Source organism: Cynocephalus volans, chromosome 6, assembly GCF_027409185.1.
Source record: "Cynocephalus volans isolate mCynVol1 chromosome 6, mCynVol1.pri, whole genome shotgun sequence".
In the NCBI taxonomy this organism is placed as follows: Eukaryota; Metazoa; Chordata; class Mammalia; order Dermoptera; family Cynocephalidae; genus Cynocephalus; species Cynocephalus volans.
The window spans coordinates 3,424,867-3,448,099 of NC_084465.1; the positions used below are offsets into that span (position 1 = coordinate 3,424,867).

General features: G+C 50.4%; 1 protein-coding gene across 1 annotated transcript in view; it reads left to right on the forward strand.

Annotated features, from left to right (window-relative positions):
- The first annotated feature begins 571 nt into the window (after nt 1-571).
- The window catches only part of CNPY1 (canopy FGF signaling regulator 1), a 38,985-nt gene continuing 16,323 nt past the window's right edge, over nt 572-23,233 (forward strand). Inside the window, exon 1 of the mRNA XM_063098678.1 lies at nt 572-670. Coding sequence (XP_062954748.1) covers nt 572-670 — 99 coding nt within the window. The remainder of the gene's footprint in view (nt 671-23,233) is intronic.

The window sequence follows — 23,233 nt, forward strand, 5'->3', positions numbered from 1 at the left end:
AGGCGCCACTTCAATTACTTTTTATCTGTGAGAACTTAGTGCTGTGGCCATACCCCAGCTGCCTCGAACTGGGCAGCCACGTGCCTGCAACGGAGGGGAGAATGGGTCTTGGGAGACAAAACCAGCTACTTAGCCCATAAAAAAAGTAGGTTTCAGACTTCAAATCCAGCAAAAATGTATCTTTGGGAGCAGGGTCCAGTTTGGGGCAAAGCTTTTCTATAATGCAGAGGCTGCTCTGTGTAATTACTGGAACTCAGGGGGGCTTTGGGGTGTCTGACACTCAGAGCATGAGTGTCTTCACTCTTTGAAAAAGCATATTTTAAATGCAAAAATAAAACATCTGTGTTTTAAAAAACGAGAGATACAAAAGGAAATACAAAGGAACTGGGCCCGGGGCAGGCTATCTTTGCAAACCCTGCCGAGGACAGGCGTTCCTCTTGTTCCCAGAGCACGCGGTGGTGACGTTCCAGCTGGAGAGCGCTGCGCCGGGCCTCACTCTGCCCCTCGCCCACAGACGCTTGCTTCTCCCTGATCATGCTGTTTTGTGTCTTGTTTAGCGTGCAGGGCCCTGATGGATGAGATGGAGTACGACATCACCAAGGCTCGCCAGAAGAAGACCAAGGTGGGCTCCATTCGAATCAATCCTGACGGGACGCAGGAGAGGAGGAAGGTAGCGGAAAAGAAATTACGTGTCGGTGTATAATTGCGGATATGGGCAATTACCAACCATTTATCCAAACAGCAGTTGGTCTTAATCTTCTAACCTTTCTCTTGTTCAGGGTATCAGCTCTAAATTGCTTCTGAGTCCTGGGGGACCCAAAGTAATCTTTAAGCTTGAAATTGAAGTCTCTCTCTCAGCACCTAAATTTTGTGTCTTGTTGAGTTGGAAGACATTTTGGCATTGTTGTTCATCAGAATAAAAATAGAGCTGCCATGGTTCTTGGGTGAGGCCAGCAGGGGTCCCAGGGAGGCTAAGGGGACAGCCTGAAAACGCTGACAGGCTGTGCACCCCCTTCCGGGCACCCCACACCCTCCTCCCTTCAAGATCTGCAGATTTCTAGTGGGGGGTGCGGGGTGCAAGACCCACCTCCCTGGGCAGACTCGGACACTTGGCCTAGGGAAAGAAGAAGTGTTCATGCCCGGAGCCCACCCAAAGAGAGGCCCACCCCGAGCATCTGGCGTGGTGGGTAGCACTGTGAGGGTGGGGACTGAGCAGCCAGGAGGGACCAGATGGTGGACCATCGCACATGTGGGCTCCCGTCTCTGGCATGCTTACAGAGACACATTCCCTCTGAGCACCCAGGTGGTAAGTGGCCAGAATACGTAGCCCATTTCAATGTCATTCTAAGTGAAATCTTATTAGGAAGTTGTTCTACAATATCAGCCAGCTCATGCAAAGCTAAATTAAAGCTGGTTTTGGATTTCTTGCTGTTTTGTTTTGTCCTAGCACCCTGCACCCTGCTTTAGAGGTGCAGCAGTGACAGGTAGGCTGTCTGTGTGTCTCCCTCTTCCTGGAATGGTGTGCCCATCGGAAGTGGCCAGGAGCAGGGACAGAGAAAGGCTCATGGCAGGATGCCATGGTGTGTGGGATTGTGGAAATGTGACAGACCCCTTTACAGGAAGCGTGTTGTGGTTTTAATTTGCCTAAGTTATGAACAAAGGAGGAATATTGATCCACAAGTCAGCACCTCCCACGGGAGAAAACTGGGAACTTGAGGGTCTCTCTTGGACTCACTGGTACCTACAAGGTACTTATGGGGAAGGACCCTTCAGAGGCATCTCTCTGACAACGTCACTAGACACTACTCCGTTGCAGGTCTGGTACCTGCATCCAGGAATCCCGAGCTCCTGTGTGGACCTCAGTGCAGGGCATGACCCTCCACACCCACCGCACCCCAGAACAGCCCTGGTCCCTGATACCCGTCCTGAAGCCGTTTCCTACCGTCAAGCAGGGCCAGGGAAGGTGTGCGCGTGTGTGGGTGCATGTGTGCTGGCTAGCGCAGCTTTACAGATAAACGGAGTCTTAATGTCTCAGTTAATGTCTTAATGTCTCTTAAGTCTTAATGACTTAAGATGTGGGTTACCTGAGCCATTGTTGGGGCACCTGGGCCAGGAGAAAGGAAGGAGTCTTTCTCTAAAGGGGGTGACCAAGGCGAGGAAAGGAGACAAACTAGGGAACCACGTGGATGGGGAGTGGAAGGAGCTGGCACTAGGAGGCGGCCCAGGAGGAAAGGTTACCCTCTGTTGACAGCCTGCTGTACGACAGCCTGTGAGTGATTTCTGATCCTGACATCAGCCCTACAAAATAAATATTACCCCTGACACACTGATGAGACCACGAAGAGTGGGTTAAGTGGCATCCACAGGGCCCACGGTGGACGGAGGGCCTGCGGGAATCTGGGAGGTGCCTGCTCCAGCTTCTGTCCCCCGTGCTCTCACGCTGCGTCCTTGGAGGATTTGACCCAGGAGACTGTGGTTAGCAGTCCCACGACTTTCCAGGGTGTTTATTCTTGGGATGAAATTAAACTTATCCGGAGAACCTAGGTCATGACCCTCCCCTACCTTCTGTTGTTTTCAAGGATGTTCCCCTTCGAGGTGATCAAGTTGAAATAACTAATTTTCTAATTTTGCCAGATCCACCCGGGCTGCGGGGTAATTTGAAAGAGATCCCTTTGCTACAGTCATTGGTGTGACTGGGGTGATCTCAGCATCGTGGCCACAGAGGGCTGGTGCCATCCTGGGTGATGTCTTCACTTGGGGCTGCTGCCCGCTGGACCTACTGGAGATCAGCGTCACAAAGCCACCCTGTGCACATGTGGGTGGGTCCGTGCTGCGGGGAGAACTGTCCTTTAAAGCCCCCATGTTTTGAAATGGTGTGGCCTTATGCGGGGTGTTGTCAGTTCCCCTGACTCTGGCTAACACAGCAAAGTGGTCCCAAGAGCACCCGTGCTTTAAAGAAAGAGTTCCCCATCCTCCCCAGGAAACTACTAGATGGCCTCTGTCCTTCCCACTTAGAAAACTGTCCCTTGCTGTGATTTGGGATCCCGCAGCATTGTCTTCTCCACCAGAAGGCTCGTGGCCACACTTGACAAGCAGGGGGTCTCGCGATGTGAAGTTGGGGCGCCGACTCATCTCGCGCCCGCCTGCCCCTCTTGGCTGTGGGCCAGGTGGCTGCTCCTGGTGGTGTCACCACAGAGGTGTGTCTCCTTCTGCTGTGCGGCTCACAGAATGTGTGTGCTCGGCTTGGCACTCAGCAAGAAACAAAAGAACGGGCAGAGCCGCATGTCGTTGAGATGCGCATCCTGCCTGGGAAGGGGCCTCGGACACAAGGAGCTCCCTGGGTCCTGGGGGCGTGGCTGGCCACGGGGTGACAGGACACATCCCCTCACGTTGTCCTTCCTTCTGTGTCACTCGGTGGATGGAATGAAACACCGGCCCACATGCTGTGTCCTCAAGGCTGAGGGTCCTTGGGTAGCCCGTTCCCCCGGGAGGAGAGGCCCTCTGAGGACCCGCGCTCCTACGCGGGCAGGGGATGAAATGAAGTGAGTTGGCCACTCCAACACAGTGTGGACGACAGATGTGCAAAGTGGCCTGTGTCCACGCAGGGCTCTTTGCTCCGTGTCTGGCCCGGTGCTGGGGCCAGTCTGGGGAGGGCAGTGTGGGCAGAAGGGAGGTGTGGACCGGCTTCTCCAGGCCAGGCCTCGCTTGGTTAGAAGAAGATTCAAGGCAGGCTGGTGGTGCCCATCTACCCGCAGAGGGCAGCTGGCAGGAAAGCAGCCCTGTAGACACCCCCCACCCCACCCTTGCTCAGTCCCTGGCGTGACGAGGGGCTCAGGCAGACACAGATGAGGGACAGGAGGGCCCGCGTGTCCTCTCAACAGCCAGTGGCTTGGGCGTCTCGCTGCACTGAAGAAGCCCTTGGAATCCGTGGGGATCCGCACACAGCCCTGCCCGCTGGGAGCGCCAGGTGAGCGCCCCTGCCCCTTCCCTCCACCCCGCCACCCTGGCATTGTTCCACTCTGCTTATTTTGCCTTTAGCAGCACGTGTGGCTTTTAGAGGAACCTGCTAGCCTGTGACTGTTCATGACTCTTTCCGTGTGAGTCTTAGCAGCGAAGCCCCTATGGTCGCTCAATGAGCCTGGTGAGCCAGAGGGGCGCTCAGAGACTTCCATGGGGTGCTGTTGCCAGGCCCACCCCAGGGCTGCAGGAGTCCGGGCCCCAGCCTTGGACATCCATCAGTCAGGATCCCCACGTTCCTTCCCACCCGCTGTCCCCACTGGGCCGTGGCCTGGCTCTGAGCCAGCCCTGCTTTGAGCCCTTGGTCTGGTCTTTCCTCCCCCCTACTCTGGACGCATGAGCGTGAGTCCCGGCCCTGGAGGACTGTGTAGGACTTGGTTGGGGCTGGGGGCAGGATTCCCGCTGACGGTGTCCAGATGTGCCTCTGCCTGACAGCCTCCTCCAACTGTGCATGAAGGGACTAAGCCCCTCTGGGAGCCCCAGGGAAGGGGTGTCCAAGCACTACTCCGTGGGAGCACCTCTGAAGTGTGTTGGCACCGGCTCCGAGGACATCCCCAGTGGAGTTCAGCACTGGTCACCCCCACAGCAGCCGGCAGGAAAATGCAGCCTTTGTTGGCTGCCTTCCTGTAGAACCTCCCCATGCCCTCCCATGTGTCCAGGACCTCCCAAGTAAACAGCCCTGGGAGATCCCCAGTGAGACGGCAGCTGGAAGACCCCCCAGGCAGACTGCACCGCCATGGGTAAAAGTGGCTTCTGAGCGCAGCAATGCTCACCCTCCTTTGAGTGGTGATTGCAAGGGTGAGTGTGATGCTGTGAGCATCCCCCAGGAAGGACGACAGGGGACGTGCGCATCAGCACTCCATCCCTGGCATGGGCGGGTGGCAGACCCTTGGGGAAGGGGTCCCAGCTTCCCTTGGGTTCCGATCGAGCAAGACCTACCCAACAGTTGCTCCCCACTCAGGGGACTGCGGGGGCTTCAAAGCCAGACGTGATCGGCCTCCTCCACCTGACCTCAGCCGACCCGCTGAGTGGGCCAGAAGGGAGGGGGTGGCTCGTGGGGTGCTGGGAATTACTAGAAAATAAGTCTCATTTATCTTAATTGACATCATCCTCAAGGTAGCTCAGAGGTCTGCAATGTTATCGATTTTATGGGATAGCCTATAAAAATTGAGGAGGATGCGGGAGCTGCTATTTAGTCATATACGATGTACGTAGACCTCAATTACCAGGGACAACTGCCTGCTTTGGTGGGAATATTCTCCTTAGTCAAGGTTTTCAGTGCCATCCTCCTTAAAAGAAGAAATTAAATTTGCATTTACAGCAGCATCGTGTTGGTGTTGTTTGATGCATGCAGAGCCCTCATCCTGCGCTTGCAAGGGTCCCCTCCCCCGTCACGCGGGCAGGGGAGGTTCTGCAGCGGGGCGCTCATTGAAGTCGACAGTTCAGAGAGCGTCTCCTCACCCACCTGGGTTGGTGGTGACAGGTGAGAGACCACCCCGCTGACTGCATTAGGTGGGAACGTTCCCACTTGACATGTCCCCTGCGTCGTTACAAAGCCACGTCTGTTCAGCAAAATGCAGCCAGCCTTACAGCTCTGCAGTAGCTTCTCCTTTATTTTTTAACAAATTGGGTTAATGGAAGTTTTGGTAAAACACAGTTAGCAACACAGCACCACACAATTTGGAAGCAGTTGCTTGTGTTTGCTTTTCAGACGAGTGTTTATCCAACTCTCCGAACAATTAAGCGAGGCAGACCCCTGGGAATGTGAGTTTAAACGAATCACTGTTGTCGTGGAGGACCCCGAGTCTGGGAGTCGGAGATTGGGAACTCACGTTTGCTTTTATATATTGAAACTCTGAGCTCTAGTCACCAGGTACAGGATTACCAGCTTGATGTGCATGTTACTTAGAAGGGACCCAGGACATGTTTGCTAAGCGCCTGAGCAGAAAATGACAGGGCAGAGCACGAAGGGGTCCTCTGCTCTGCTAGTGTGAGGACTGGGCCATGTCCTTTATGAAACTTGGAAAGTTCAAACACAGAAAGAACCACCAATCCACCACAGTGACAGTGAGACCAAAACCTTGTTTGGGATAGCACCTAATACCTTTTTGGTTCAATTTTTTAAACAACTCTCTCCCAGAGTTGTTTAAACAAACTGCACCATTGTACATGGGCCCTGTTTGCTAATAAAATGAGATGGGTGGGTGACTATAACAGGCCAGGCAGGAGGCGGCAGCGGGGCGGGGTCCAGTCCGTCAGGAATGGTGCCACCCACTAGTCGGTCATAAAATTAGTTTAGTGGAGTGAAAACAGCATGTAAAAAAAAAAATACATATATATATGAAATATCAGACTGCATCTTCTAGAAGAGGAAAGTATTGTTTCATGACACTTTATATAATGGGTTGCAATGTAAAAAGTGGGTCATGTCCACAAAATAGAAAGCTGCCATAGCACCGTAGCAGATGGCCATCCCCAGCATGGGACAGTAGCCTAAAGATGTCTCACTTGGGAAGATTTATTAATACCCAAACAATGCCACAACAACTCCTGACTTCCTGTGCGGAAAAAATCAGAACTTTTCTGAGTCTAGATATTATGGCAGTAATAGCATTGGGTTTAGTGATCGATCTGCAGCTTTTATAGATCTAGGACCAAGGCAGGGGTGGAGCAGGGGGGAACCAAGGCTCGGCCTGTCCTGAGCACGTGAGGGAGGTGCACGGACCCGGTGCAGTCAGCATGAAGTGGGGAGGACGGCTCTTTGGTGATATGCCATCAGATCTGCCACAGTCCAGCATCACACGTGGGTGGGTGGAGAGGGCCCAGGAGATGGGGGGGGGGACGGCCAGAGCCCCAGTGTAGGCGACAGGTCTAAAAAGAAGGCTGGTGGGGACAGTCCCCATACTTTCCTGCATTTTCTTGCAAGCAGGAGAAAGGGGTATTGTGTGGATGGATTACAGGGCTGGAAACTGCACTCAGCAACCAGGAATTTCAGGAAAACACCCCTAACACGTGTTCTGTGGAGATGGTGGCCCGTGGATGCCACCTTAATAAATAACTTTAGCAACAGCTGTGAATAAAAGTGTGTTCATGGGAAGTTGTAAATTGCCATGTGGAAACATTCAGAACAGTGTTTTCCTGTTAAGTGCAAAAAAGAGGTAGTATTAACCAGTGCGTACAGATGACCTCTTATGCGTAGGTGTCTATTTGCTGGGGAAAGAGTCTTAGGACACAGTGCAGTGTGGATAGGTGTTCTCTGGGTGTTACTGCTGAGTTTCTTTTCTTTCGCTTATCTTTAAAAAAATTTTTTTCTATAACAAACACATTATTATTTCTGTAATTTAAAAACTCAATCAAAGTTTTTTGGTTTTTATATTTGAGAAATTAAAAGAACTCCATGCTATTGTAGAAATCCCAGTTGCAAAAACTAGCATTATTCTTAATAAGAGGCACGAACTGTTTGACGAAAGGCTGTTATGTGTCCCTCTCCCGAGCTGTGGCGCCTGTGTTCTGGCAGTCACATTGGCCGTTTGTCATCATTGGTAATTCGTGCTCTGTTCTATACTTGTCGGCGTGCACTCGTCCTTTGGGGTTCTGAGAGTCATAGGTAGCCAGGGTGGAAGGGAGGCAGCTTCCCCCTGACCTCTTGCCGCACTCTCTCCTGTCCAGTTGGCCAAGGACCTGCTCCTCTGAGACACGCTGATCTCATCTGTCTCAACCATCTACGAGGAAATGCAGACATTGGTGTGCTCAGTAATAAATACCCTGACTCCTCTGCTTAGACTCTTCATTTTCCTTTCCCCTCAAACAAGAAGAGGAGGAAGAGGAAGAATGAATGAATGAATGAATGAATGAATACTTCGTGTCCTCAAGACCGTAAAACTTGGAGTTGTATATATTTTTAATTTGTTTGATGACTTCTGTTGTACACAATCTTCTATTTATGTCTCCTTCTCTTTTTATCTTATTAAAAAAGAGAAATACTGTCACTCAGACTTCTATTTAAAATGCTGCCATAATTCTTTACAGAGTGTATTTGTCAGGGTAGGCTAATGACTGTAAAACCCTGTGGTTTCAATGTCTGTACACAATGAGAGTGGATTTCTCGCTCATGTCATGGCCCATGTGGGCTGGCAGGGGAGTGCACTCCACATGGTCGCTCAGGGACCCAGGCTCTTGTACCTATGGCTCTGCCCTCCTCCAGTCCTCAGAGTCCTCTTCATTCAGCAGGTGTGGGGAAGCAGACAATGTGGAGGATTCCTTTGGAAGAAAGTTGTTACAGGTGGATCTAGAAGTGGGATATCGTACTTCTGCTCACATCCCATGGCTGGGACTCTGCCACATGTTCCCACCTAGCTGCTAGAAACAGTCAAACTGTGTGCAGGAGGAGAAAGAAATGGAGCCTGGTGGCCCTCTAACAGCATCTGCTATGCTGGTCACTGGGGAGAAGCCTGGCAGCATTGGGTAAAGAGAGGCACCTCAGTGTCCCTGGATGCAATGCATTAGTGGCATTTTCTCAAACCTGTTCTGCAGATCTCAAGCACAGAGCAGCCCATAAGCTTGTTAACCTCCCAGTGCAGGCAGAAATAGCCAGCCCGGCCCACAGGCCTGTCTACACAGCAGGCAGTTGGTTGTCCAAAGCCTTGCCTTCCACAGGACCTCACTGCAGGGGACTGCAGATGATGCTTCAAGTCCCTGCTTTGCCATGCAATGGAAACCAGATCCCCACATCCTCCAACATGACCAGCCCCAGATTCTCATCCTTGAGGGTTTGTTGCCCACAGCCAATTCTTGCACCAAGTGACATACCTGCCAGGCTCCAGCTGCAAACATGAGTCACTCGAGATAATGTAAACAGAAAGGGATTTAATACAGGGATTTGCATGCTTCCACACAGCACACTTGGGCCACCAGAGAGCTGCTCCCTCTGCAGCTGCGACTGTACCATCTGATTCAGGAAGACTCTGCCTTAGTGTGAGTGAGAGCCCGGGAAGCGCACCCGCAGCAGGTGCAACCTTGACTTCAAGGCCACGACGTGCTTGCTGGATCTGAACCTGCAAAATAAAGGAAACCCTGCTTCTTAATACCACAAATGCCCTCTTCATACCCCAAACCAAGACAGGGCATTGGATACAGCTGCAGAAAACCCAGTGACTGCAGACAGTGCCTACCAGAGACAGCAGCAGGAACAGTCAGAAGACAGCTGTCCCCCACTCCTGCTCCAAGTCACCTGTGAACACATCCAACCAGCAAGACCTCAGTCCCCTACAGAGCTCTAGCTGCAGATGAGTCTTGGAAGCATTGGGTTTTGCTCTCTAGCTCTGCAGCCCAGGGGAAGGTGGTGGAACAGGCACTGGGTGTCACCTCCACACTCACCAGCCTTGTAGAATAAGGTTGGAGTTTGTGTGTGAGGAAGGAAGGGGCAATGGATGTTAGAAGACACTAGTTGGTGCTGCCACCGTGGTATGTGCTGTTTATACAAGTCTTCCTCTACGTCCTTCAGAAAAACCTTTTGTCTTACTCTTGTGAACTCTGTACATATCCTGAGTTCACGCTTATGCCTCATATATGTTTGGTTGCTCTCATGCCTGAGGGTTTGGACCTAGAGGCTCTTGGCTTCTCCTGCCTTTGGATAATTGTTCCTCTGTATCATAGTGTTCTGTGGTGGTCAAAGTGTCCCTCCCAAAAGGCTCACACTTAGTCAGAGAGAAGCAGGGAGGAGACGGGTCTCTCCTGAACCTGAGCCGTGGGCCCAGCAGCACTCGCCTCCCTGGAGGCAGGGGCTGGCGGGAAGGGAAGTTGTGTCACCAGCTCAGTGGCGGCTCACGTGCAGTGTGGGTCTGTCCCAGAAGTGCTTGCATGCTGACCTGGCTTGGCAGCAGGCCTGTAGCTATTGGACCTGGTAATAGGGACTGGGGCGTGCGGGCTGCCCTTGCTCTGCTTGCTTGCATTGGAGGGGGGCAGCCTCCTTTCTAGGTGTGGCACACTCTTCTCTGCACAAGTGCAGGCAGCTCTCACTCACTCCAGCAGGTCTGCCCCGGCTGAGGCTCCATGCCCACTGGGCCCAGGGGACGCCAAGCTCCTCAGTTACATCCCCCGTGCAGGTATGAAGTCCATGCCTCTTGTGGTCCTTACATGCCAGACTCCTGGGTGCGGCTGAGGACCTGCCCTCAGCCTTGTCTCTATTGCGGGGGGAGCCACCCATGCTTGCCCACTCAGTGCCCAGCAAGCCCATGCACCACACACTAGCTGTGGGTGCCTGCGCCCTCTCCCAGAGGCTGGAGTCCTGTCACCTTCCAGTCCATACCCCTGCCCTTTGCTCCTGCCACAGAGGGGGCGAACCCTCTGATTGTGGCCCAGGCCCCCCAGGGCTGTCTGTTCATGCACCTGTGCTCCCCACACTGTAATGGAGCCAAGAAAGCCCCTGCAGCCAGCCCCCTTCCTCATCAGCCCCACATGACGATAGGCCAGGTGCAAAGGCAAACTTAGGGGAACAGAAACAAGCATTTGCCTCCTTTGCATGTGTGACTGTGTGTGCACATCTGTGTGTGCACGTGTATCTGTGTATGTCTGTGTGTATGCATGCATGTATGTGTCTGTGTGCTCATGTGTGTACATGTGTGTGCACGTGCATATGTGTCTGTGTATGCATGCGTGTGTGCATGTGTGTACACATGTGTGCACGTGCGCGTGTATATGTGCTTGCATGCGCATGTGTGTGTGCAGGTATGTGCCCATGTGTGTCTCTGTGTGTGCATGTATATGTGCATATATATCTGTGTGTCTGTGTGTGTGTGCATGAGTATCTACGTGTGTGCATGTGTGCCTGGACATGCATGTGTGTGTACGTGTGTGTGCACACAACACAAATACAGGAGTTTGCCTTCACCTGTTTCTGAACAAAGAGGGGTGAGACATGGTCATTGTATCTGATGGGGGAGGGTGTGAGCTGCACCAGTCTGGTTAGGCACCCATGTGGGGACCTTAGGCTATCAGGAGACTGCGTCTTGGGGGCTGGGGGAAGGGAAGGCACATTTCTCCCCCTAAACAGTTCTGTGGCACTCGCCTGCCTACCTGGGCAGTGCATGCCCAGGGTGGGCACTCTGATGGCGGCCTGGGGGGACCCGGTGCTCTTCCCAGGAGGGCCAGCAGGGGGACCTTTTCCCCAGGGCTTCTGAAGGAAGGCACCACCACCTTAACAAGGGTTAACAACCCCTCCTCCTCCCCAAACCACAGGGATTAAAAATTCATGCTAGTCCCCAAGGGATGTGGGGGGGAGGGGTGACACAAAATTAAAAGGGAAAGAGATTATTGTTAATCCTCCTGGTGGGTGTTGAAACAATGCAGGGAGAGCAAAGCCGATAAAAGTTTGTCCCATTAGATGGAGGCACGAAGGATGGACTTTGCCACCAGAAGCAGGTCATTACAGACTGCACATTTTTCTCCTCTAGATAAGAAAATGGCCTTAATCCCACAGATACTGCTTCTCTGGTCAAAGGTGCTCGGATTTTCATAATGCCTGACATCGTGGGCAAGTGGAATTCAGACTCGTCCACTTGGGGGTTTCAGACCTGAGCAGGAGGACTGAGCGCAGCAGGCGACCCCGCTGGGGGACTCTCTGCCGTCACCGGAGCACGGATGCGCCTTCTCGTCTGCGGGGACTCTCCAGCTGTCGACCGTCCAACGCTGCTGTCCTCTCTTCCCCTCACCGGGGCATGTACTTGAAAATAAAGGGAACCAACAGCACCTTCACTTTGATCATCATGGTGGAAATGGTGCAAACTTTCTTGTTGCCCTCCCTCTTTGACCAGTGGGTGCGTCCGGGACTGAATGTCAGAGCAGCCTCGTTTGTGCCCAGCTGAGAGCGTGGGGCTCTGAGTCACGGGGCGCCCGCTCCTTCCTTCCTCCTGCCTTCCCTGCCTGGTGCAGAAGTGGCGGGGAGGCCGGGGAGAGAAGCCCCTCCACTTCTGTCCAGGGCTTTGTGGGGTTTGCAGATGACCACAGGAGGGCAAAGCCATTTGGAAATCCCTGGTTCTGCAGGTCCCTGTACGTGGCGTATATCACACATGTGCCCGCTGCCGTGGAGTGCCTTACCCTTAGTTACTCTAACTGCAGCAAAAGTCTCTAGATGTGTCCAGATCTTTTATCTGCAAGTAAGAACCTTGAATGGGTACCGATTTGGGATTTGGGGTTGTTAATGAGCAAAAATGGAGAAATTAGCATATTTTGTTTCCTGACTACAGAGCAAGGCTGGTGGTATTTGAGGGAACACATTTGCCTACCTGATTCAGATGAACTTTGTGCTGTTTCCCAAGGACGCTAAACACGAAGAGAAAGTAAAGCACGTGTCTGTAGCCAGACTGACCCCCACAGCATGACAGTTTCCCCATTTTATGATATGGAATGATTTCCTAGAGGTATTGTGGAACTTGTAAATTCAAATTCTTTTCAGTTGGGTTTGATTGAAAAAGTTTTCCATCAACATTTTTAGGAGGAGGCATTAGGTACCATAAAATAAAGCAATGGATAATCCGGTGTCCCAGTCCTAAAGGGATGGAGAACCACTGCCAAAGAATAGTTTAGGAAGACAATGTCCCCAAGAAAGACATGAAGTCCGCACGGGCCACGTGTAGACACAGCTTTCTTTGTGTGTGGAGCAGGTGGAACTTTCTTTGCCATAAATCAGTTATGCAAAAATTGTGCTGAATTTTCAGAACCCATTTTTTTCTCTCCAGATTTCAGTTCCATTTCTACTTGTGGAGTATCCTACTAGACATCGATCTGAGGGAAATCCCATTTATTATTTGAACAGATGTTTACACATGTTCTATTGTATCTGCCAAGCAGTCGATCGGGAATGCAGGTTGATTTGGTTCTTACACTTTAGCAGAAGGTGTGCAGAGGGGTGAGGACAGTGGACAGCCAAGAGGTGACTTGCTCTCTCTGAGGTTCTTTCTGTCGCCTCCGGACATTCTAGGTTGACAGTGACAGGAGCTCAAGGCTTAAGTGAGGGCACTTCAAAAACTTCGTGGAAAAATAGAAGTGAAAGATGAGAGTCTTTCTGTGAACTCTTTAAAGTGCCCTCCTATGCGTCTAGCAAACAGGTGAAACAAAACTACACTTTCCCCACTTCTGAGACATCTCCCTGGACTCTGTCCCTGCACTGTCCCTGCAGACCATCCCCCACTCGCCTGACATTCTTGCTGGGATTTCCTGTCTGCTGTCTGCCCTGTTTGATTGTGTGAAGCTGAAAGCGGCAAGAGCTCCCAAAGGGTCAACTGAGCAGCTCTCAGGAAACGGGGACACAAGCAAAGAATCGCGGCCTCTCTGAATGCCTGCTGGGGCTCCTTCGGCAGGCACATCCCTAGCTCCCAGGGTGGCCCAGTATCCTAAGAGACCCTAACCTGCCCAGAAAAAGGAAGAGAAAGCCGTGACTTGAGCAGCGTGATACTAACTGGGGCCGGCCAGCTAAGGGTTTGAGAGCTCAGCAGTAACAGACCATGCTCAGCAAACCTGGGCCTAGGACCGGAGGATCTCACACACCGTCCAAACTTTTCTTTTTTTAACTTCTAAATTGGTTATTCAAACCCCCCAAATGTAAATGCCATGACTAGTCTAATTACCTACATATTAAGTTTGCAAACTGGTGGGGAGAGAAATCCTTCATGTTAGCTTAGTATCAAGCAAGAGTCTCATGCCGAATATGAACCCTATTCTTTCAATTTCAATGTAAAAAAAAATTAGCATAGAAGGTAAAGAAGATTAACTGTCAAGAATTTTGGCAAAGTATAAACCCAAGTTCTCCTTGTAAAAAAATTCTGCCTAGAATGAGAAGCCCATTAGCAGATAGAGGACAGAGTACATGGCCACACGTTTTGTAGCACCTGCTGTCTGCAGAGACCTCAGAGTGCCAGGCTTGCTCCCCTGGGGGGACCAGGTGTTCGGGTCTAGGCTCGGTCAGCTTGGTTCTGGGCAGGGTCTACAAGCCAGCAGTGTCAAGCCATACTGCACAGGGGGTTCGACTTACACAAAACTGTGTGGAAGACCAAGGCAGTGAGACCTTCAGGTGGAAGAGCCAAGAGAGCCTTTTGTCCTGTCAGGATTATTGAGCAGAAGTTTCTATTTTTGGAACCAGGCTCTACAGCAGGAATTCTCAACTGGGGGCAGTTTTGTTTCCCATGGAACATTTGGAAATTGCTGGAGACATTTTTGGTTTTTACAACTAGTAGGGAGGATGCTATCTGCATCTGTGGGTAGAGGTCAGGGAAGCTGCTCAGTCCCCACGAGGCACGGGACAGGCCCCGCCACACGGAATGACCGGGTCCTCAATGTCAAGAGTGCTGAGCGTTGAGAAACCCTGTTCTATGGAGATCAGGAATTTTCTTTACTCAGATCCAGAATGCCAGTGTTTGGAGAAACTCGTGGCTGCAGGTATATAAAAAATGAACCTTCTGGAGTTGTGTTTCTGTCCAGTGTTTGAAAACCTTGGCTCCCAGTTTTGGGCCTCTGACCATTTTCAAGAGCTTGGCAGATGACCAGGAGGCAAAGAAGGTGCCTGGAGGACCAGGCCCCAAATCTAGGAGGTCGTGCACTGGGTTGCTATTGTCCCCCCAAATTCGCATCCACCCAGAAACTTGGAGTGTGCCCTTATTTGGAAATCGGGTCTTTCTAGATGTTATCAGTTAAGGTGAGGTCATGCTGGAGTAGGGTGGGCCCCAACCCAATGACTGGTGTCCTTATGAGAAGGTAAGTCTCTGACCCACGGGGGAGAAGACCAGGTGATGACTGAGGCAGAGACTGGAGGGATGCGTCTACAAGCCAGGGAACGCCAAGGATCGCCGGCAACACCAGAAGTTGGAAGAGGCGAGGAAGGGCCCTGCCCTAGACCTTCAGAGAGAGCATGGCCCTGCTGAGCTTGGTCTTGGGATTCTGGCCTCCAGAACTGGGAGAGAGTACATTTCTGTCATTTTAAGCCACCTGGTTTGCAGTCCCTTGTTACGGCAACCTCAGGAAACAAGTACAGGCCAGAAGCATCTGATCCACGAGGCACGGGAGAGGGTGGATGCCGAAGGGTCCTGCAGTGGTGAAGATCGGAGGGTCAAGGCCCAAATCCAGTCCATGCAATGTAAAAAAAAAAAAAAAACTACCTACCTACCTGTCTTAAAAGATTTCATAGAAAGGGTCGTGTCCTGGTTGCTTGTGAAGGAGTCAGAGGTGCCACTGTGGGCTCCTCCCAACCTCTGGCTCCCCTGGCCCGAAGCTGAGTGGTCCAGCCCCTCCTTGTGGACTCCCCGGTTCCAGAACCCAGACACTCATGGCTAGTGTGCAGCTGTTTCTGTCTATAACCAGATCTCTAACAAAAGAGAAATCTAAAGAGAACGAGATGGCACATCTTCAAGGACACACGGGAGCCATGTGGCACTGCGTGGAAGTAGTTGCCTGCCCATGAGTGCCGCCCCCTCCTGCCCCCTACTGGACTCGAACGCCTCTGCTCTCCAGTAGGAACAGAGAAGCTGTTCCCACGTGGTTTCTATGGGGTGGCTGAGTGGGCGACGGGAAGGAAGAGTGACGTGTGACCGAGACAGCCGGATGGTCAGAGCCACTGAACCCAACTGCCCAGGAACAGAGGAGTCTGCACTCTGGGACCTGGCACCACGGCAGCTCTACACGGCCAGACAGATGGATCCAAAGTGACTAGAGGAAGTGCTGGTGCGGACACAACTGCAATGGAGAAAGTCAAATATTTATATTAAAAGGGGTCTCACTCTACGGCCCACTGTTTAAGTGGAGAAACAATTAGGCTCTTTGGGCCCTTCTCATGCCCTTCTTTTATGAACTTTCTGAAAATGTCAGAGGGAAGGAAGTCTCTCTTGCCACATCGGAACCAGCCAAGTTTGGGCGTTCTGGAGAGTTCTGCTCTCCCTTCAATAGAAAAGTGTAGAATTAAGGCTCATCTCTAATATCTTAGAGGGTTACTGAATTCCACTAATAAGATCATCTGTTTAGCAAGACAGCTCTCAAGCTGCTTAGCTGCTTCAGGGAAAGAGCCGGAGCTCTTGATGGAGGTGGTCAAGGCCATGAGACACACAGACCCGGCCTCCCTGGGCTCCCGCAGATCCCCAAACAGGGGCCTCACGGTGGGCCAGGGACCCGCGGCGTGCTCTGAGAGGTTTCCTGGTTGTACGCAAATTGGGCTAGTGGGATAGTCACTTCTGAACAGTGGGATATTCATGTTTTCAAATGTTTCTTCATTAAACACTTTACATTACAAAAGCAATCCATGATGATTTTAATTAGAGATATATAGAGAAAGGGTATGTAATCCACCCTTCCGCCAGCTGTCCTATTCCCACACCTTCCTGAATGTCTGCAGGCTCACTCAAATGTGTGTAAGCACTTACGAGGGCACCTCAAAAAGTTCATGGAAAAATAGAACTGAAGGGTAATACGAATCTTTCCACGAACTTTTTAAGTACCCTCATACATGTATTAGTGTTTTTATGGGTTTTGTCATTTTTAAATAATAGTAAAATTATGCTGTATGTATATTCCTCTAAAGCATGTGGAAATGCTCAACAAGTTTAAATGTTAGGTTTAAGTGCTTTCCCCCTGCGATGGGCTGGATTGCATCCCCTCAAAATCATATGACGAAGCATTTACTCCCCATGTGACTGTACTTGCAGCAGGGTCTGTAGGGAGGTGATAAAGGTTAAATGAGGTCATAGGGTGGAAGTTAAATGTGATCACTGATCCAATATGACTGGTGTCGTTATAAGAGAAGAGACACCAGAGCGCTTTCTCTGCCATGTGTGGATACTTCCAGGAGGCCACTGTTTGCAAGCCACAAAGGCACCAGAAACCCAACCATCCAGCACCTCGATCTTGGACCTGCAGCCTCCAGAACTGTGAGAAGTAAATTTCGCCGTTTAAGCTCCCAGTCTGTGGCGTTTTGCTCTGGCAGCCTTAGCAGACTGAGACACCTCACTTAACAAGAACACGTTGTGGACATCCTCCAGGACAACAGATGGAGACCTAACTCACTTACAAAAATACAGCTGCACCGCGTGTGGAGGAGCCCAGTCAATTAGAGCCAGTGGACATTCGTGTTTCCAGTGTTTTGCTACTGCACAGCAACTGACCTCCATGATCATATGTCCTTATGGGTTGTTAAGTTGATTTCTATGGGACAGACTCTTCGAAGAGCAGGGGTCACAGCGCATGTCCATTTAACCCGAATCCGTGTAGCTGGATGACTTCCCCAAGGTTGCCGTATTATACAATCTGGCAGCAGTGAAAGAGACAGCCTGCTTTTTTGCATCTTTATCAGCTCTGAATAATATCACTCTTCTAATTTTTGGTAATCTAAGAAGCAAAAAATGGTATGTCACTACTATCTTAATTTCCCTTTCACTGACTGCTGGTGAAGTTAAGCATTTTCTCCCGAGTGTGGTGTTCCTTCAGTTTTCCTGTTGCAGGTTGCTGGTTTGTAGCCTTTGCTCATTTTTCTATTGGGTTGTGAATCTGTCCAGCCTGCCTGTCGCATGTCATCCTGGGCTGTGTTCATCTGTGGTGTGCCCTGCCTACCACACAGACAGCTCTCCTTCCACGATGGCTTTGGTGCCTGTCTTGTTTGAAAAGGCCCCCGACCCTTTGCTATAAAAATGGTTTCCTGAATTTTCTTCCAATAGTTTGTGCTTTTATTTTATGTGTATATATTCCATATACGTAGAATATAACATTGGATAAGGTGTGAGGATCGAGTCCAGTTTTCTTTCCTTCCACGTGAATATCCAGGCACGTGTGCTAGCACCATTTATTAAATGAACCCCACTCCCCATTGAATTGGAATAACACTTTGTTAGCTTTTTAAAAAGATGAATTTGTGGGAAACTGGGCTATCAGATCTTCCCTCACACTTTCCGAACATCGCATCTTTTTATAGCTTTTTTAGAACGTTTATTAAACTGTACATTTTATTCTGGCTATTTGTATACTACAATACGTCTCTGTCATTAATTACATTTTTTATCTTGTCCTCCCTCTCCCTATATCACGTAGCAGAATATGTGGCTCATGGTATGTTCTCAGTTTCTGTAAAATGAAAGGATGAATGAATGAATGAATGGCGAAAGCTGTTTCATTTCTTCTGTCTTGCTTCTGTGGAGTGTTTTGGGACTGTTTCTGCTGTTTTGTGACGACCCTAGGAAAGTGATAGAATATCAAAGAGAAAAAAGGAGAGAATCACCTGTTAAACCCCTGGGCATTCAATTTGACAGTGGTGTGTCTATGACATCATTGTTAACTGAACAAATCCAGCATGACATGAGGAGTCTATGAGACCAGATCTGGTGTTTCATAGACAAGACACAAAAAGTGTGGCTTTACGGTCTAAAAGCCACGTTGTCCAGAGAGTAGCTCTATGTACGCTGAGCCCTGCTGGTCCAGGGGTGGGCCTGAGATGGTGCCCAGGCTCGCCGCTCCCTTTTTCTCTCGGCTCCCGCACAAGCTCTGGTTTTACAGGTATTGGCTGGAACAAAGTTGGAGACAGGTAACAGTGTACTCGTGTATAACATGGGCAGAAGTGCAATGTTCTGATTAACCAGATATTCTGGTTAAGAGGAAAAGCATTGCTTCTAGCATTTGGACATATAGAAAAATTAAATGCTATACTATCCTCACAGAAGAAAAAAACCAGATGATTCAACGCTCCTGAACAGAGAAAAATAATAGTTATCAGAGGGTATGAAGTGACGGGAGAGAATTAAAAATTATAGTAGCTTAGCACAGTTAGGGTTAATTAACCAAACGCTGGCAGTGTGTGTGTTTTGTTTCGTAAGTACAGACAAAAGATGGGATTGACCACCAATGTCAATGTGTGCTAGTGGCTGGGCTAGATGCTACCTAACTGACCAAAATCGTCCCATGGGCCCCGAAGAGGACAGGAACATTTTTTTCTGTAACTGGTATCTTGGAGAGAAAATGAATCTGCTCCCCTGCACCTGCGGCTTTCAGAGTGCCTCAGTTTACAGCTCCACCTCTAGCCCTGAGGGTAAGATGGGGCCATGGAACTCCATCTGCTGGCTCTTCATGTCTAAAACCAGGCTTGGATGAGTTTCCTAGGGCTTCTGTAACAAAGTACTACAAACTGGATGCCCTAAACAGAAACGTATTCTCTCGCAGTTCAGGAGGCCAGAAGTCCAAAACCAGGGTGTTGGCAGGATTGGTTCTTTCTTGGGGGGCTCAGAGGAAAGATCACTCCATGACTTTTTCTAGTTTATACTGGTGGCTGGTGATCCATGGTGCTTCTTGCATTGAAGATGTGTCACCCCAATCTCTGCCTCTGTAGTCACCCCAGCCAACTTCCCGCTGTGTGTCTTTGTCTCTCTCTCCTCTTATAAGAACACCAGTTATATTGGACTAGAACCCATCCTAATCCAGTATGACCTCATCTTAACCAATTACATCTGCAATGACTCTTTTTCCAAATAAGGTCCCATTCACAGGTACGGGAGCTTAGGACTTGAGCATATCTCTTTGCGAGACACTTCAGCCCACTATGGGCTTTACAGCTGGCCGACCCCAGGGCTCTCTGTACTCTCTGATTACACGAAGCTGATGGGCTCGTCTTCCCGACCGTGCCTTGCTGTGGGGTGTTCTTGGGCCATGGCGTATTGGGATGGGTATGAACCCAGCCCCCACGCTGTTCCAGTTCCTCTGTCCCCTCTTCATGTTTGGATACTGTGAAGCAGCTGCAGGGTGAGGGCCACCTCGTGGAGGCTGGTACTTCCCACCCTCCCACATGGCCCCAGTGGCCGGCACATGCCCTCTCCCTCCAGATCAATAATGGAAATGTTACAGGAAACAAACCCTAACCTTGACCTTTATGGCCCCTCATGAAACACCACTCCTTTCCTCCGCCGTTCCCAACCCCCATCTGGGTGCATGCCTCAATGTCACTTGTCCTTTGTTTCTGGTCTTTGAGTCACTTTCTGGTGCATGAGACTGTTTTCATCCAGGCTGGTTCAGACCATTTGGCAAGAATAATTTCACAAGCCTGGTATTAGATGCTGCACAAAAGTCTAAATACATAATGCATCTAACCTCAGATTTTGTAATTCTGTCACACTCAAAACAAGCTGTCACGACTGCCTGGCATGACTTATCCTCCTAAATCCCTAGTCCTGTTAATTGCTCCTTATTCCACTGAATAAGAATTGTTTGAATCCACAAATCGGGTAGCGAGTGGAGGATAATGGGGTGCGTTTAGAGGATTGCCACTGTTTCCCCCAGGACAAAGGAGCTGAAAGACGCGTGGGCACCGCACAGCATCAGAGGCAGGATTCAGCGGGCTGCAGCTCCGAGCCTGGCCCTCTCAGATGGTTCTTTCCATAGAACGTTCTGCGGGACAGTGATGCACTGATCATCTTGGAGAAAGATGACCCAGAAGTGAGACTGCATTTTGTGACGCTGCTTGTTCTAGAACCGTGCCTTTGGAGACACCTGCCTGGGGCTAGGCGTGACTGGTGCACCATAAGGAGCAGCCCAGGAGCATGTGCACGGAGGTGTAGACATGTGCGCATAGCCCTCTGGAGGACTGCAGAGGTGCCGGCACCTCCACGGGGACAGGAAGGCGTCCACCCCCTCTGGCCCCTGACACTCAGAGAAGGGCTTTGACACCACATAGCCCTGGTCCATCTTCTGGCTTCAGTATGTAAACGAGTTTTGTGACCTTGGGCAAGAGACCTTATCTCTTCGAGGCTGCGTTTCCTCCTCTTTGAAGGGGGACAGAGCTGCCAACTCTGCAGGATGGACCAGGGCAGGGATGGAGGCCCCTGGCAGGGCATCTGGCATTGTCACCATGCACCCAGCATGGCCAAGAGGCAGAGCAGAGGGGATTTCAACACGGCAGGGACCCCAGGCGGAGACGGGGAGCACGGCCAAGAGGAAATCAAATCACAGGTGTTTGCTGGGTGTCCGCCCTGGAGTGTCAGTCACCTCCCCACCTGCCCTCCGCGGCTGTCCCTCCAGGCCCGGTTTTCTGGCTAGGCCATAAGGTGGTAGTGCTCACCTCACCAGGCTGTGGGAGGACTGGGTTTCACAGCGCCATCGCTGGGGCCTGGCCCAGGAGTCTTCAGGTAACGCTGGGAGGTGGAGAGTGCGGCATCTTCCGTTTGGAGCCACGCGGCTCTGTTTGCATGTGTGCGGGTGTGCGTGTGTGTGTGCACACATGCATGTGTGTGCTGCACACGTTTAGAGGAACGACAGTTGTGTTGTGTAGCAGAAAAGCACTGTCGGTGGCACACAGTGGGGAGAAGAGAGGTGGCGCTGGGGGGCATGAGCAGGCGGGCACACCTGCGGGGCCTGGTGAGGTCACCACGGGGCCGGCTCTTCTGTGAAGACGGTCCATAGTCTCCGGGGACCTTGTCCCCACCACTCCACTCAGCCGTGGACGAGATGCGAGTGAATGGGCGTGGCTGTGTCCCTTGGACGTTTATTTATGGATGCTGAAATTTGAATTTCATATCATTTTCATGTGTCCTGAAATGTTCTCCTTTTGACCTTTTCTCCATCCTTTATAAAAGTAAAAGCCAACCTTAGCTCACATGCTGTATATAATCGGGTGGTGACCTGGAACTCCTGCACAGAGGGAGGCTGCGCCCCACGGCCACCTGCTCCCTATGTGAGTTCAGTCCCGGCCCACAAGATCTGGGAGGGCAGGACCCCCCTCCGCTTGTTCCCTGCTGTGTCCTCAGGCCTAGCACTCTCCCCAGTGTGCAGTAGGTGCTCAGGAAACAGTGATGGAGTGATGGGGCTTCTTTGTTTGGATTCGTGACTCCCACCAGACTCTCTTTACTCGGGCTGTGTTTTTGTCTGTCATCTCTGGTCCCCTGCATGTGAAGAAACCTCGCCATGCCCATCAGAAAACACCACTCGCTTTTGTTCCTGGCAGCCCCTAGCTCAGAGCCCTGCGTGGAGTTCATCGGATGCACTTGGCCTCGGCAATCCCACAGCCTGGTGGGCAACTTCCCTGCAAGGCTCATTCCACCCACAGCCAAGGATTTCTGGAACTGGAAGAACGCGGGACTAAGATTTCTTCTCTCCAAGAGAACAGAAGTGTAGTTACTAGAGGTGGGAAAAGGGGAGGGGGAGGGGGTCAGCAAGACATTGGTTAATGCACACAAAGAATGATTACATACTGTAATGACAAACGCGCTGACGATCCTGATTTGCTCATCACATATTCTACGCAATTATTGACGTCAACTCCATACCCCACAAATATGCATAATTAATTGTTTCAATCAAAAAGCTAAAAATCATGTTTCTAAAAAAAAATATATATATATATATTTTTTCTTCTCTCCAGGAACTTTATAGGGGGAGTATTTCTTATCCCCAATTTAGAAACATAACCCTCTTCCAGGATCTTGAGTGTTTACCAATAGAAATAAATAATAATATTTAGTATATAATATTTTAATATAAATTTTATTTATTAATATTAATATAAATATTAATAATATTTAATAATAATAAATCATAATATTTATCCAAATGCACAGAGTATCAAGAAAGAAGAGATTTAATGTTATTTCTTGGGATTATTAATTTTTAAATAGTGAAAACAATTGTTCAAATGGAGCAAAATTATCTCACATCTATTTGCTTTTTAAAAAGTTAGCAGGGGCCAACGTGGTGACAATGATGTGAAGGACTGAAGAGGGATGACAGGCTGCCACCGACAGGTGCTGGGCACTGTCCTAGGAGCGTGTGGTTCCTCCCTGTGGTTCCAGCCACGGTGGAGCCCACGCTGTGCACCCGGCGTAGGAGGAACAGCGGCTGAAGTTTTCTGAGGAATCCCCATGAATGAGCTGCCGCTGTTGCAGTTGTGTCTCTTTAGAGTGGGAGAGACCATTACAGAAGCCGATGTTGTGATTCGGTTTATAGTTCGCTTTATACATGTCCCTCTGTTAGCTGAGTATGGTTTCATGCCTCAACCAGAAATGTGAGCCTACAAGATGAAACGAACGGAAATGTTCATCAAGAATGACCTCGTGACCCCACATTTATGGTCCTGAAAATGTAATACAACAGGGAAAAAAATGACACATATGCAAAAATACTCAGAGCAGAGTTATTGATCACTAAAAAATGTTGTCAATACCCTAAGCATCCCAAAGTCAGGGAACCATGAGATGAGCTATGAATTCTCATG